General features: G+C 37.5%; 1 protein-coding gene across 5 annotated transcripts in view; it reads left to right on the top strand.

Moving 5' to 3' along the window:
• Atl2 (atlastin GTPase 2) overlaps positions 1-14,043 on the top strand; it is a 43,476-nt gene that overhangs the window by 20,608 nt on the left and 8,825 nt on the right. For all 5 annotated transcript variants that reach the window (XM_040730718.1, XM_005073611.4, XM_021229292.2 and 2 more), the window contains 6 exons: positions 5,668-5,802; positions 6,046-6,150; positions 9,626-9,676; positions 9,999-10,055; positions 11,357-11,449; positions 13,638-13,776. In XM_040730718.1, the coding sequence (XP_040586652.1) occupies positions 5,668-5,802; positions 6,046-6,150; positions 9,626-9,676; positions 9,999-10,055; positions 11,357-11,449; positions 13,638-13,776 (580 nt within the window). The remainder of the gene's footprint in view (positions 1-5,667; positions 5,803-6,045; positions 6,151-9,625; positions 9,677-9,998; positions 10,056-11,356; positions 11,450-13,637; positions 13,777-14,043) is intronic.

The following is a 14,043-nucleotide window of genomic DNA, read 5'->3' as shown; positions in this document are numbered from 1 at the left end:
CTAGGTCACTCTCAGGAAAGGTGCTTTTTTAAAAATGACATATCACTAGCTTCTACCAAAAATGTTTTTAGTAGACATGTTTTAATGGGTGCGTTTCCCTCCTCTACACATGCTCACTTTTAGACAGCGTGAGAGTTTTTGTTTTTTTCTTCCCTGCCTTTGACTTTTTTCCCTGAAGAAAACTGGATGGAATGGTTCACTTTAATCAGAATGCTTTTCTAATAGCTAAAAGTTGAGCAGAGGGAAGGAGAATTGGACAGGAAGCAAGAAGAAGGTTTTGGGAAATTTTGGAATAGGACACTAGGATAGAGTTGCTTTGCAGGGAAAAGCTACATTCAGAAGATACATGAAGACACCAGAAATAGCACCTAGCTAAGTTTTGCAATTATCTAAACACCTGTCTGACTGCTCACTGTTATGGTTCATCTGTCTTGAATAAGAGAGAAGCTAAACACTCTCACCAGTTTTCCCTGTAAGCACTGCAGTAAACTCTTTTCATAGGAATCTCTTAAATGTACCTTAGTATCAAAAAGAAGGTTGGAGTTCATATTAGTGAACAGTATTTTATGTGTCTAGCCAATTAAAAAAGCTGTTATATTTTAAAGTTTTCCACTTAAGGCTTATTTCAGAAGTACTGACATATATGAATAGTGCCACAGTCCTGTTTTGTTTTGTTTTTGTTCATTTCAAGGCAATAAAGATCTTCTGTATTTTGAGGTTCTCTAATTCCTTAAATTAACTTTTTTATAGTGTACCTCTGAGCTGTGAACTTCAAATACCTTTAATTCTAAATAGGTCAGAGATAGTAAGTGGAGTGAGGGGGAGGAGACTTAGATTTCTTGTCTAGAAATAAAAACTTTCACACCACGTAACATATCTGTGTCATTGGTTAATCAGTGACTGTCCAGAGGGAGAGACAGCTCTCTATATTATGTGTTCATAACCACAGGAATGAGCTCTCCCTTTACTGTAGGAGGGTCTGTAGTCACAGAATGGCCTGAGAAAGGTTACATTCTCAGTGGCTAGCTTCTAAGTTGAACTAGCTCTCTTAGCTGTAAGCTGGAAGGTTTCATATATACTGGAATGATTGATAGAATTCACCTTCTTTTGTTAATCAGAGATTGATTGCACTAGGCAGTGTCTGACTTTTTATTTGTTGATAACATACTGATTTTAGTGGTGAGTCATGCTTTTCCTAGGGAATGTAGGTAAACGAGACACAACTATCACTTTAATGTGTAGTGAGTTATAGAAGAATTAAATCATGCAACCAGAGACAGAATTGGTGGTGGTAATGGGAAATGGCTAACTTCCCCCCCTTTCAAAAATATATATATACACTCTCGTGTTGTGTAGAATTTTAATTTTTTCTATTGATATTTCAGATAAATATGTATTCCTTAAAATATAAGTATGATTTAAAAGCCGAAAGATACATAAATCTACAGTGTGCAGCTTGATGAAACTTTGTACATGAATGTACACCTTCACGACCACCATCCTAAAGTTCTGTTCCTTCCTGGTTTCTGAACTCCAGTGAAGGAAGTCATGCTGTGGATAAGCATATATACACATGCAGCATTGCATGTTTCACAACATGAGTAAAGTGCATTTTGCTTACTTGTTAATCTGTTGATGGAGATTTGATTTGCATTGACCTTAATTTTTAGTCCGCTGCTTGTAGAACTCATCTTCTTTGAAAATGATGTAGGGTATCTTAGTGTTAGTTTCTTTCCTCTCCCCCAAATACAAACTAAGGAGATTAGATGCTGATGTTAGTGGCCTCAGGGCTATTTTCTTCCCTTCTGTCTCTGAGATTTTGATTTTGGAATTGGAATTAATTTTCCAGCCTCCCATATGCTTTGTTATGTTGTATTGCTTGAAGTTATAGAAGTTAGGAATGGATGAAATAGAGAAGCTTACAGAACATTGTTTGATGTCATAAGTTTGATGCCCTTAGGAAAGTATTTTCAGTGGGGCTTGATTGAAAATCATGACTTGCTGGAAAATATTCTTTCATTGTAGCATTTGAAGTATTCATTTGTCTTTAGACTTCAGAATGTATTTATTGCCTTTTTGGGTAACATAAAAAAATTATGGGACCTGTGTCATGTAGTATTTTAATTTTGGATATCTAAAAGCCTGGTGTGAAATTTCAGAGATTTTGGGTTTTAGTGTGAAGTTTTTGTTAATCTAGCTAGAAGGAGACAGCTGTCTAATGCTCTCTAGCTGTGGACTATATATGCTTTAATTTTCTCGGCTCTCTTCCATTGTCTTGGGTTTCCTTAAAACTCTATTTTTTGTTTGAAGAGTGTTTTTGTTTTTTTTTTTTTTTTTCATTTCACCTCTGTGGTTTAGAAGCTTTTTAATTTCACACAATCCTAGTCCTTGGTATTCTTTCCTATTAGAATTTTTATGATTACTATATTGAATCTGATGATGATATTGAATCTCGATGTCTTATGCTAATCTCTGAGCAGGATCTTTCTGTTTCCTAATGTCATCTTCAGTTTCTTCAGTGTTTAAAAGTTTTTGTCGTAGAGGTTTTACTACTTTAGTTAGATCTATTGAGGCTTTGCTTCTCAGCATTGTCATTGTATGAAAAGCTGCTTATGTTGGTTTGCATCAGGCTGCTCTACTGAAGGTATCAGTACTAAGAGTTCCTGTTAGTCTTCAGGGTCTTTCATGTACTAAAGCATGCTGTCAGCAAGTGGGAATGACTTGACTTCTTCCTTTCCATCTGGGTCCCTTTCTCTTACAGATTAAGCTTACTGGTCAAGGGCTGTATTGAATAAGAAAGGAGGTAGGGGACGTTTGTCCAATTTTGATTTTAGAAGAAATGCTTTTATGTTTTTCCTAATTTAGTATGATATTAGCTACAGGTTTGTTTTATGTGGGCTTTATTATACAGGGGTTTTTCTTTCTATTTCTAGGTTCTTTGAGGCTCTTATCATGAACGGATGTAGGCGTTTGTCAAAGGCTGTTTTTGGTGCCTTTTGAAATGATGATGACCGGCTATGACCTTCATTAATTTGTTTCTCATTTATTTTAATGTTTTTGAGATAGGGTTTTGCTATATACCCCAGCCTAGTCTTGAGTGTCCATTGACCCTCCTGTTCCACTCTCCTAAGTGCTGCTGTCCCTCACTTCTTACTCCCGCTTCTGCTCCTTACCCTAGAGGACAGGACAGAGGGGGCTGAAAGTGGCTGATTGTGCTCCCAGTTCCACATAAATCTCTGCTAGGTTAGTTTGCCCATAAAGTCAGGTCTCTGTCACAATGACTGTTCTGGTGTATGTAATTGAAAACAATCATTTTCCCTCTAGTGAATTTAAAAATGTTTTCTTTTTCCTTCCAACTGTACCTTGATGGAGTCTGCCTCTAGACTTGGTAATTTAGTGTAGTTCTGTTCCCGTGGGGAGCTCCGCTGTGGGTAGCTCTTGGCCTCTCAGGTTTTGGGGTGGTATTTTGCTTGTGAACTCAGTTTTTTTTGTTTGTTTGTTTGTTTTTTTGTTTTTTGTTTTTACGAGACAGGGTTTCTCTGTATTGTTTTGGAGGCTATCGGTCCAGCCTGACCTCGAACTCACAGAGATCCGCCTCCCGAGTGCTGGAATAAAGGCATGCGCCACCACCGCCTGGCTGTGAACTCAGTTTTTTGTTCAAGGAAAAGTCATAATTTTGAGTTTGGCCTTTTTTCTTGTAAGGGTTTGTAAAGACTTTGGCTTTTACAAATGAGGCTGAAACTCAAAGTTCATTGCAAGATGGAAGTCAAATCCAAAGGGGGCTCTTTCCCCTTTCCATTCTAGCAGCCCTTGGGGTGCTTTTTTTTTTTTTTTTTAAAGCAGTATCCATAGCATAAAATACACTGTGTTTTTAAGTGATCACATTGTCTGTAGCAGTTGCCATCTTCTTTCTGGTTTGCAGCTCAGAAACTCTGGGGTGTTTTCCTCGTCTTGTAGGCTCTGGAAGCCAGTGTTGATTCGCCTGTTTGTTCTTTCCAACCTCCTCTGCCTCCCAAGTGTCAGGGTTAAAGGCATGTGCCACTACTGCCCAGCCAATTTTTGTCATCTTTTAAAATTATTTTTTAACTGTCTTTGTTCTTATTTCTAGGACTAGAACAATTGTTAGCATTTTCTTATAAGCCAGGCAGAATGAAGCAGAACTTTAGTTTTCATGAACTTACATTCTTATATAGGAAAGAGACATAGAAACAGATATCGTATTGAATAAAAACAGATTCTGAAACAGGTTTCTGAAACAAAGATTTTCTTTAGATGCCTTAAGTAAAGGATATGTAGACTTTAAAATGTAAGCAGAGTTGGTCATTTACATCACGTATTTAACATTCTCAACATATTACATTGTGGTATACTCACTGTTTATAATATTTATTTAGGGTAGAGGACATTGAACGCAGGTAAGGCCTTGTGTATATAGGCATGTGCTCTGTCATTGGTCTGTACCAGTTCCATACTTTATAATTATAGTAGTTGTGTGCTTGCAACTTGAGTTAAAAGGTATCATACACCCACACCCACACCCCCACACCTCCCTTATCCCACTATACTATACCCACCAAACCTCCCACTCACACTGGTGATGAAGATCACACCCAGGGCCTCAGGCAAGGTTCTTCTATTAAGCTAAATTTCCAACCCCCCAGAGATTTTATTACAGAAATTCTCAAACATACCTCAAAATAAAGATAATAATATTATGAACCCAAGTGACCTGTAGACATTGGTTGTGGTGTTTTATGTATTTCCTTTGTATGTGTATTTCCTGCACAGTTTTAAAGCAGTTGCCAGGAAGGCACACCCTTTCATCACTGATACTTAGACATCTAGTAGATGAAGACTCAATTCTATTTTCCTTGTACACAAAATGTCTTTCTTCTGCTTTTCCTGTTGCTTTTTTCTTTTCTTTTCTTTTTTTTTTAATGATAGTTTGTGTTTGCCTGTTTGTATTCTGAGAGAAAGAAGGCATGGAGTCAGATAGGCAGGGAGGTGGAGAGGAGCTGGGAGATTGGAGAGGAGAAACTATGATCAGAATATAGTATGTAGGAAAAACATTTTAAATAAAAGAAAAATGGTTATGCCCATTTAACACACTATCTTATAGGGAGAATAATTTGGGTTCTGATGCCTGCTTGTTTTCATAAAAAGGCTTCCTTCCTCCCCCTAAACCAGATTTGTAACTGGTAAGTCTTAGTTATTTTTAAAGGGCAGTCCCAGCAGTGTGAAGTGTTTTGTATGTACTCTTCTAGGAGAGGGCTACAGTGTTGACAGCCCTGCTATCTGAAACTTGGTTTTACTGTTCTGTACAACAAGATACTAAAAGAGCTGGTTCCTGTTTTTTTATGATCTGTAAACACAGAAGAGCTTCTCCAGAGGGGAAGAGTGTATGTGTGGGTGTGGGTGGGTGGGTGGGTGGGTATGTGTTCCCACTCACCTGCAAGTCCAGAGTGGAAGCTTAGGCAGTCTGACAAGGCTGACTGGAGGAGACTAGCGCTCTGCCCAGGACTGGACTGTCTGAGTGATGCTAGACCGGGTGTTTTACCTCTCTGGACATGTCCTCCTCTGTGAAATACGGGATGGGTGACTTTAACAGTTGCAGGTTCTAATTTTGTTGTGTTTGTTTTACACTTACTTATCCTTGATTTTTAACAGGGTTCTCAAAGTTGGATTGGTGGAAACAACGAGCCATTGACCGGGTTTACGTGGCGAGGCGGCTGTGAAAGAGAAACAACAGGCATACAAGTGTGGAGTGAAGTCTTTGTGATTGACAGACCTGATGGAACAAAAGTAAAACTCTGCTTACACTTCCCTATTTTCTCCTATACTTTCTCCTGAGCAAGTTTCTTGTATTAGAATTTAAAACAACACAAAATTATTAATGTCAGGTACTTTAATAACTAGTGTATTGAAATGTATAATATATAAATACTTGATTTAATTGCTGTTTTGAACTTTATTATTTAATGTATAATTTTTTTAGGCACTTTTGGTGATCATTTTACTAAGTATCTTAAACTTACAAATTCCTAGGTGGCTGTGCTGCTAATGGATACCCAGGGTGCCTTTGATAGCCAGTCAACCATTAAAGACTGTGCGACAGTGTTTGCTCTGAGCACTATGACTAGCTCTGTCCAGGTGAGAGTGTGTTTGATAAGTTCATCCCATCCTACCCATGCACAACATCTGCAAAACTCTTTTGATTGAAGAAAAGTAGATGAGAAGTTAGAGAGAGCTAGTTGTTCTCATTAGTTATTGTGTTTCTGTGTGCTTTTCTGCGTCATGGTGTAAATTAGATACTTCACATAGAAAGTGTGAAGTGAGTCACCTGTGTTTTATTTTTTACTATCATAGAACCAATTTCTATTAGTTCTTCGACAATTTCAGTACATTTTGATCAATTTACTCCCTTCTCCCAACTCTTCCCAGATCTTCCCCACCTCCCTACTGTGTCTTCATTTAAAAAAAATCTACAAACCATTGCATCCAGTTTGTTCTGGGTATGTGTTCACCCACTGCAGCTTGGCTTACCTGTCAGAACTGACTCTCCCTTCTCCCGTAGCTGTTTCTGTCAGTAGCCCTTCAGCCAGAGGTGGGACTCCCTGCCTAGCCCCTCTTCGTGCTGGGATTCTGTCTGTTTGAACATGTGTCATTCTCTTTTTGATGGAAAAGTTCTTTTTTGGCCTCCATGGGTACCTGGTGTGCATTTGGTATACATGCATACATTCAAAAATAAATCTTCAGTCTGGGTGGTGGTGTCACACGCCTTTAATCCCAGCACTTGGGAGGCACAGGCAGGCGGATCTCTGTGAGTCCGAAAACAACCTGGTTTACAAGAGCTAGTTCCAAGACAGCCTCCAAAGCCACAGAGAAACCCTGTCTCAAAAAACAAACAAACAAAGCAATCATGTGATTCCTTAACAGAAACCAAACCAGAACACACCAAAACAAAACACCAAATAATTAAATAGCAACCTAGCTTTCTATTTGGTATCTTTGACAGTTCTTAATTATTCGAACTAAAGGAAATAAAAATAAAAGAATCAATGCTTTTTAGGTTTTTTGAGACAGGGTTTCTTTGTGTAGCCCTGACTGTTCTGGAACTCACTTTGTAGACCAGGCTGGCCTTGAACTCAGAGATCTGCCTGCCTCTGTCTCCCAAGTGCTGGGATCAAAGGTGTGCACCACCACTGTCCATCAAGAATTAATATTTAAGTTAGAAATTCAAGTGATAGTTAGGAATTTATAGCACTGGTTTGGTGTAGAAAAGGACACTGCCCCGTGTGTTACTCACACTCTTAACTGTACAAGTTCTCCTTTTCAATTAGATTATCTTTGTTTAATCTAGAGTGTTAAGTTGACATGCATCATTTTTATTCTTTTCTTTTTTGGGATCATTTGTGGTTGGTAATTCCATGGCTCAAGTATTAATGATTGAAGTGTGGTTTCTCAAATCCTACTGGTGATAGTATATAAGGAAGCATATCTGAATATAAGGTTGTCCTTATTAGTGATAGTTCATAGGCAATACTGTCAGATGTGATGATTTCTAGTAATGTCTGAAACATAGGCAGTCTCCTTTAGTTCCCTTCCTCCTTTTCCATAGCTTGAAGCACCTGAGAGGGAAGAAGATTGGGTAACTGTGTGCAAAGACACGTTCTTTTCAGCCTAGTTCCTGTTATAGCCAAGGATCTCCCTTGGTTCTATGCTAGGGCTTGACTCTCTTAAATTATAATGAAGGAGCTCTCTATCCTAAACTTTGTTGCTATCCTTTGTTTATATAACTTTTGGATGACAGGAAATTTGGTTTTGGACAACTTACACCACTTGGACATTTCCTTGATTATAAATAAAGATTTTTTTAATCCCAGCACTCGGGAGGCAGAGGCAGGTGGATCTCTGTGAGTTCGAGGCCAGCCTGGTCTACAGAGCGAGTTCCAGGACAACCTCCAAAGCAATACAGAGAAACCCTGTCTCGAAAAACCAAAAATAAATAAATAAATAAGGAGTTTACTTATCCTATCTCATATGTAGCTGTGTATTATAAGAGATGAGATCTAAATGAGATAATGCATATAATAAGAAAAAAATGTATTCTTTTGTAAGGGGATGGTAATGGGGATTACATTTGTGGTGTTGGTTTACCAGCAAATGCTCTCCCACTGAGCTTCATTCCCAGCCATCAGTATTACTTTCTACAGACCTTGGAAGTGTTTTCTTTCTTAAATAAATTGTGGCTTCCAGGCATGGTGGTACATACACTTCTGTAACCTTAGCACTTGGAGAGCTGAGTTAGGAGCTTGTGAGCTACATAACAAGAGCTAGTTAGAGGCCATCCTGGGCTACATAGCAAGAGATGAAAACATTTTTTTCTTTTGGGCTGGCAGACAGATGACACATTGATCTTGTTTACTTTTTCAACAGATTCTTAGGATTTACTGAGTACAAGGCAGTATATATACTAAGACCCAATGATCTAAGATAACAAGTGCCAGTCTTTGTTCTTACAGTCTACCCCTCACAGAAGAGGATCTACACTTGCGTTCTTAAAGTTTAGGTCCACATGAATAAGAATAAATTGGTTATGTTGCTAGCTTTTTATATTTTAGATATTTGGCTGGGATTAACCGGTGACTAAGCATCCCCTTTTGGTGTTACTCTTGACCGATCAAGTTTACCTAGATTATCACCTATTTGTTGTTAGAACAAATTGTTCTCTCTGGTACGACTGCATTTACTGACACTGAGCTCTGTTATGAAAGGACTGGACCTAACAAGCCCTCTCCAATTTGTCCTTTCTGAGAACAGAGTGCAGCCACTATTAGTTCTGCTCTGTCTTGGGAAGCCTCCAGAAAACTCTAAAAGGGGCAATGGTGCCACCTACTGTCCCTTCGCTAGTTTCTGTGGCCTGGTAAAAATGGCATGTTTCTTAGGCTCATCAGATCAAGTAAAGAGACTATTTCGTGTGTGAGGTTGCATGCCAATAATTGCAACACTCTGAAATCTTAGCACATGGGATGCAGAGGCAGGAGAATTGTAAAAGTTCAAGGTCAGTCTGGGCTAAGTAGGGAAATCATTTTTAAAAATTTAAAAGAGAACCAAACAACCAAAAACCCAGAACCTACTGAATGAATATATATATTCTGTACCAAGAAGAAATATATTTTTCTGAAAATTTGGCCCTCACATTCACCAGCTTAGAAAGGAGTAAAATAGCCTTCACCACTCTCCTACTCCCTTCCCCCGCAACTCACTTGTAGCTCAGGGTGACCTTTGACTCCATCTGATTCTTCTGCCCCTACCTCCCAAATGTGGGAATTTCAGGAGTGCATCTTCACAGCTGGCATCAGCTTGTCTTTTTAAAATGACCATGACACAACATTAAAGAGATCAAGAGAGAGTAAAAGAAAGTACTTACCACACTTAGGCCCTGAGTGTGTGTGTACGCTTATGAATTCCCCTTCCTTTTAAGAAGAGCTTTCCATATGTCACTGGCTAAAACTGTGGCTAAGTGATTAATTTGCTCTGAGTCTAAAATAACCTTCCTAATTAGAAGGGATTTTTTTATTCATTAAAACATTGATTAAAAACAGAATAAATTTTATTTTAACAGGTATATAATTTATCCCAGAATATTCAAGAAGATGATCTTCAACACTTACAAGTATGTTTTAGAGAATATATGCCAAAGTATCAAAGCCTAATTCTTTCTTTGTTGTAAATTCAGAGTTAGAAGTCTATAATCTTTTTGAATTTTGTATGGCTTTTAATGTTTTGTATGTTGATTGCTTAACTAGAGGACATTTCTGATATACTTGATTCATTAGCCAATAAAACACCTGACTTTCAAATATGAATAAAGACTGACATCTACTAGTCTGATACAGATAGTTTTATTGACATCTATTACTCTGATATAGATAATGTTATAAATGACTTCTTTTAGGCTCTTTGGTAGCATTGTTTTAAATAACTTGGTTTGGTAGTTATTTACAGAGTATGGAAGACTTGCAATGGAAGAGATCTACCAGAAGCCATTTCAGGTAAGTGTTTTAACACTTTAAAACCCTACCATGAGACGCTTTAAGCCCCAAGGACATTACAAATTCATTTCACACCAGAGTTGAAAGAAACTATTGGCATATCATCATCAGCTTACTAATAGTTGAAGCCCAACAGGATAGGAAACAAAAGGAATGACTAGATTAGATTAGCTTACAATACTTGGTGGAGGATGCTTAATTGGATGTTATTTAATTCCAGAACTTAAGACAGCAGAGAATTTAAGACAGTATGTCAAATTTATTTTACACCTGGTAATAAACAATTAGAAACTTTTATAGGTTTCCTTTTTTTTGTGATGTACTACAAGTTGAAGTCAGTCTCCCCGCTATTCTTCATTTCATATGGAAAAGTTTGGGTAGTTTATTTTTTTGAAGCATCTAGTTTGCAAGCTACTATCCATACTGTTAACTGCAGTGAGTGGAAGAGAATTATTATTGTGTGTGGGGTTCTTCCTGTGTGATGGCTTTAATAGTGATTATACTATTAGTGAGTTTACATTAATTTTGCCTCATTTTTATCTGACACTTCTGTTTTAGGAAGTCACTTTTATGAAACTATTGGGCAGATCATGGCTTCCTTTTGTATATATGGGTTAAATATACTATATTTGGATTATATAAAATTTTCTAATCTAGAATAATTTATCTACCTAGGAGACATTTGCAAGAGTCTGGGGATATTTTTGATTGTCACAGTTTTGAGGGGAGGTTAATGCTGCTGGCATGTAATGTAGAGGCCAGAGATACTTTACTATAACGCAGAGGACAGTCATGTACAAGTAGTTATCTGGATCCAATTGTTGGTAGTGCCAAGAAATTAACCTTGTATGGATAAAACATTTGTGAAAATGGTCTCTTTAAAACCAAATCTATAGCCAGTGTAGAATTAACCATCTAGAAGTAGTTGTTCTGATATACAGGTTGATTTAAAATTATTATCCAGACTCTCTGACATACCTATTCATTTTTGGCTTTGGGTATTATTGCTCCCATGAGTCTTGATGTGTAGTGAGGTTCTCAAGTAGAGATGATTGGTTGGTACATGGGTGGGAAGTTGCTTTAGGTGGGCCATTGATTGTAACTATGAAGAGTATACTAATCATTTGGTTACTGTAGCCATTTTTGTTTTTAAATTTTTGGTGCTGTGGATTGGACCTAGGACCTCAAGAATGACAGTGTTCTACTCACTGGGGTACTTACTATAAAGGTTATTTGTGGAAGGTAGTTTTCAGTAAACAGAATTTTATAAGAAGTGATTTGTATTTTTTTTCTGTATATAGACATTAATGTTTTTGATTCGAGATTGGAGTTATCCTTATGAACATTCGTATGGTTTGGAAGGTGGAAAACAATTCCTTGAAAAGAGATTACAGGTAAGCTCCATTTCCTGGGGAAGAAAGCATATGCCTCAGGTCAGGCAAAGGGGTGGACTTCCTAGACTGCCCTGATACTACCAGTTACTGTCATGGGAATAAATGAATTGTCCCAGCATAGTCACATGTTGCTGTGTAAGTGGTGACCATTTGCCAAAGAAGATACTCTTAAATAAAAATTAAGGAACAATTATTCCTCTCGAGTGAACTACCTACTTGTAAATATTCAAAGACTGATGATTTGAAAGAGACTTATTATTAGTATTACTATTATTGTGTGTGCCTTTGGTGAGTACCTGTCATAGCATGCCCAAGGCAACTTTGTATAATTGCTTCTCTCACTCTACCTTTACATGGATTCTTGATATCATACTGAGGTCATCAGGCTTGCATGACAACCAGTGTACCTGCTAAGCCATCTAGGCCTTTTCAAAGAATACAGATATCCTCATTCCTATGCAATATGTTTCATGAGAGCATTCCTGGAAAATGACTTCATGAACAAGGTCATGACCCTTTATCCCTAAAGGCACTTTCCTGTGAGAATACTCAGGTATTTCCAGACTCTGGAAGACAGTGGAGAGAGGTCCTTTTATTATGTGCTTACTATGATAAAATAAAAATTATTTTATTATGTGTAATAAAATGATAAATATTTTATTATTATGATCCTTTATTGGAAGGTTTTTGTCTGTGGTATGGTGTATTTCATTTCTCAGCTGCATTCAAACAGAAGAAAGCAACACGTAACATATTAGTCATACTAACTAAACTCTGACGTATATAATTCAAAGTCTTAAGGTTATTACAACAATACATCCATTCACAAAATTGCTCATACTCTAATTGTGCAGCTTGATGAGTTTGTAAAATGAGCATATATGTAACTTGTGTCAAGCACTCCATTCCATATGCTTACCCCCTCCTTAAAATCTCTGTCTATCACTCTTAACAGACTTGTCTTTATACTTCATATGAAGTACAAAAGGCTCACAGAGGCCTGTCTCTGCCTCTCTAGTACTGGGATTAAAAGTTTGCACCACCATGCCTGGCTCAGAATGTGTTCTTTTGTGTCTTGTTTGTTCAATATTTTGTTCCTGAGAGTAAACTATATGGTTACCTATAGTTTATTAGGTCATTCTTGTTACTATAAAGTATTATGCTGGTAACAACTGCCCTTCATTCTATTGATGGAGATTTAGGTAGTTTCCAGGTGTTAATTATGACCAGTGCATATTTTGTTAGAATGGCCTTCTAGTAGAATATTTGGGAGAATGCATGGATTAATTAATATATAAGCATGCAGACAGAGAGTGGTGGTGTACACTTCTAATCCCAGCTCTAAGGAGGGAGAGGCAGGTGGATCACTTATGAGTTCTAGGTCAACTTGGTTTATGTAGAAGGTTCCAGACCAGCGAGAGTTGCATAGTAGACCCTGTCTAAAAGAACCTCCAAATCTAGACATGGTAGTAATTATTTAATTTTTTTAGTTTAGAACTTTCTTTTAATGGTGGAAGGAGAGAACCATTCTGGAAGGTTGACATCTGCATGTGCCTTAGCACGCACATACATACATAAAAAAATGTAATAAAAATGTTTTAAAAGGAGTGTTCTTAAAATACATAGCAGTCTCTTCTCAAAGATCCAGTGACTGACATAAATAATATATAATTATGTAGAGAAAGCATTGAATTCTTATTCTAAGTTTGCTTGGACTGCACTGGAGCTCTTTTTAAAATTGATTGTAAGTTTGTATGTGATGTGAGCGCAGTGCTTTTGGAAGCCCTGGAGTGTGGGGCCAGCCTGGCTCTCTGTGATAGCAGGGTGTGCTTTTGACCCTGAGACAGCCCTCCAGCCCTACCCAGAGCTTCGCTCAGGTGCTATCTTTCCGTTTTAGGCAAATTAATATTTTGCTCTTTTGGTTTCAGTTTGTTTAGTTTTATTTTGACATAAGCACTTGAAAAGCAAATTCATTATTAGTTTCTAAGTCATAACCACAACTTGTTATTCAAGTATTAGATATTATAAATAATTGTTTGTATGTTTTGGAACATCAGTTTCTCTAAGAAAATTGCCTTTTCGAAGTAGCAAACAAAATCTCCCTCTAGAGTAGCCTGAGTGTGTGTAGGTGTGTGTGTGTCCTTTTTAAAATTAAAAAAGAAAATCTCCTTACTACATTCTTCTTTAGGTAAAACAAAACCAGCATGAAGAACTACAGAATGTCAGAAAGCACATCCACAACTGTTTCTCAAACCTGGGTTGCTTCCTTTTACCACATCCTGGTCTTAAAGTTGCGACGAATCCTAGTTTTGATGGACGACTGAAAGGTGGGTATTTCCATACATGCTAAAAGTATTTGTTACTCGTTGGCAGTCTGTATTATACTTTAGTTTTACTTCTGAGATTACAATGTGATTATACCATTTCTCCCTTTCCTCTCCTCCTTCAAACCCTCCATATTCCCTCCTTGCTCTATTTCAAATTCATCTCTTTTTCATTAATTGTGTGTGTGTGTGTGTGTGTGCGCGCGCGTGTGCATGCATGTATAATGTTAACTCATATGTGTGTTTTCAGGGCTGACCATTTGGTATGGG

Source organism: Mesocricetus auratus, unplaced genomic scaffold (genome assembly GCF_017639785.1).
Source record: "Mesocricetus auratus isolate SY011 unplaced genomic scaffold, BCM_Maur_2.0 Super-Scaffold_100024, whole genome shotgun sequence".
Classification (NCBI taxonomy): domain Eukaryota; kingdom Metazoa; phylum Chordata; class Mammalia; order Rodentia; family Cricetidae; genus Mesocricetus; species Mesocricetus auratus.
Note: the sequence above shows the minus strand (reverse complement) of the source record. Positions and strands in the feature narration are given on the sequence as shown.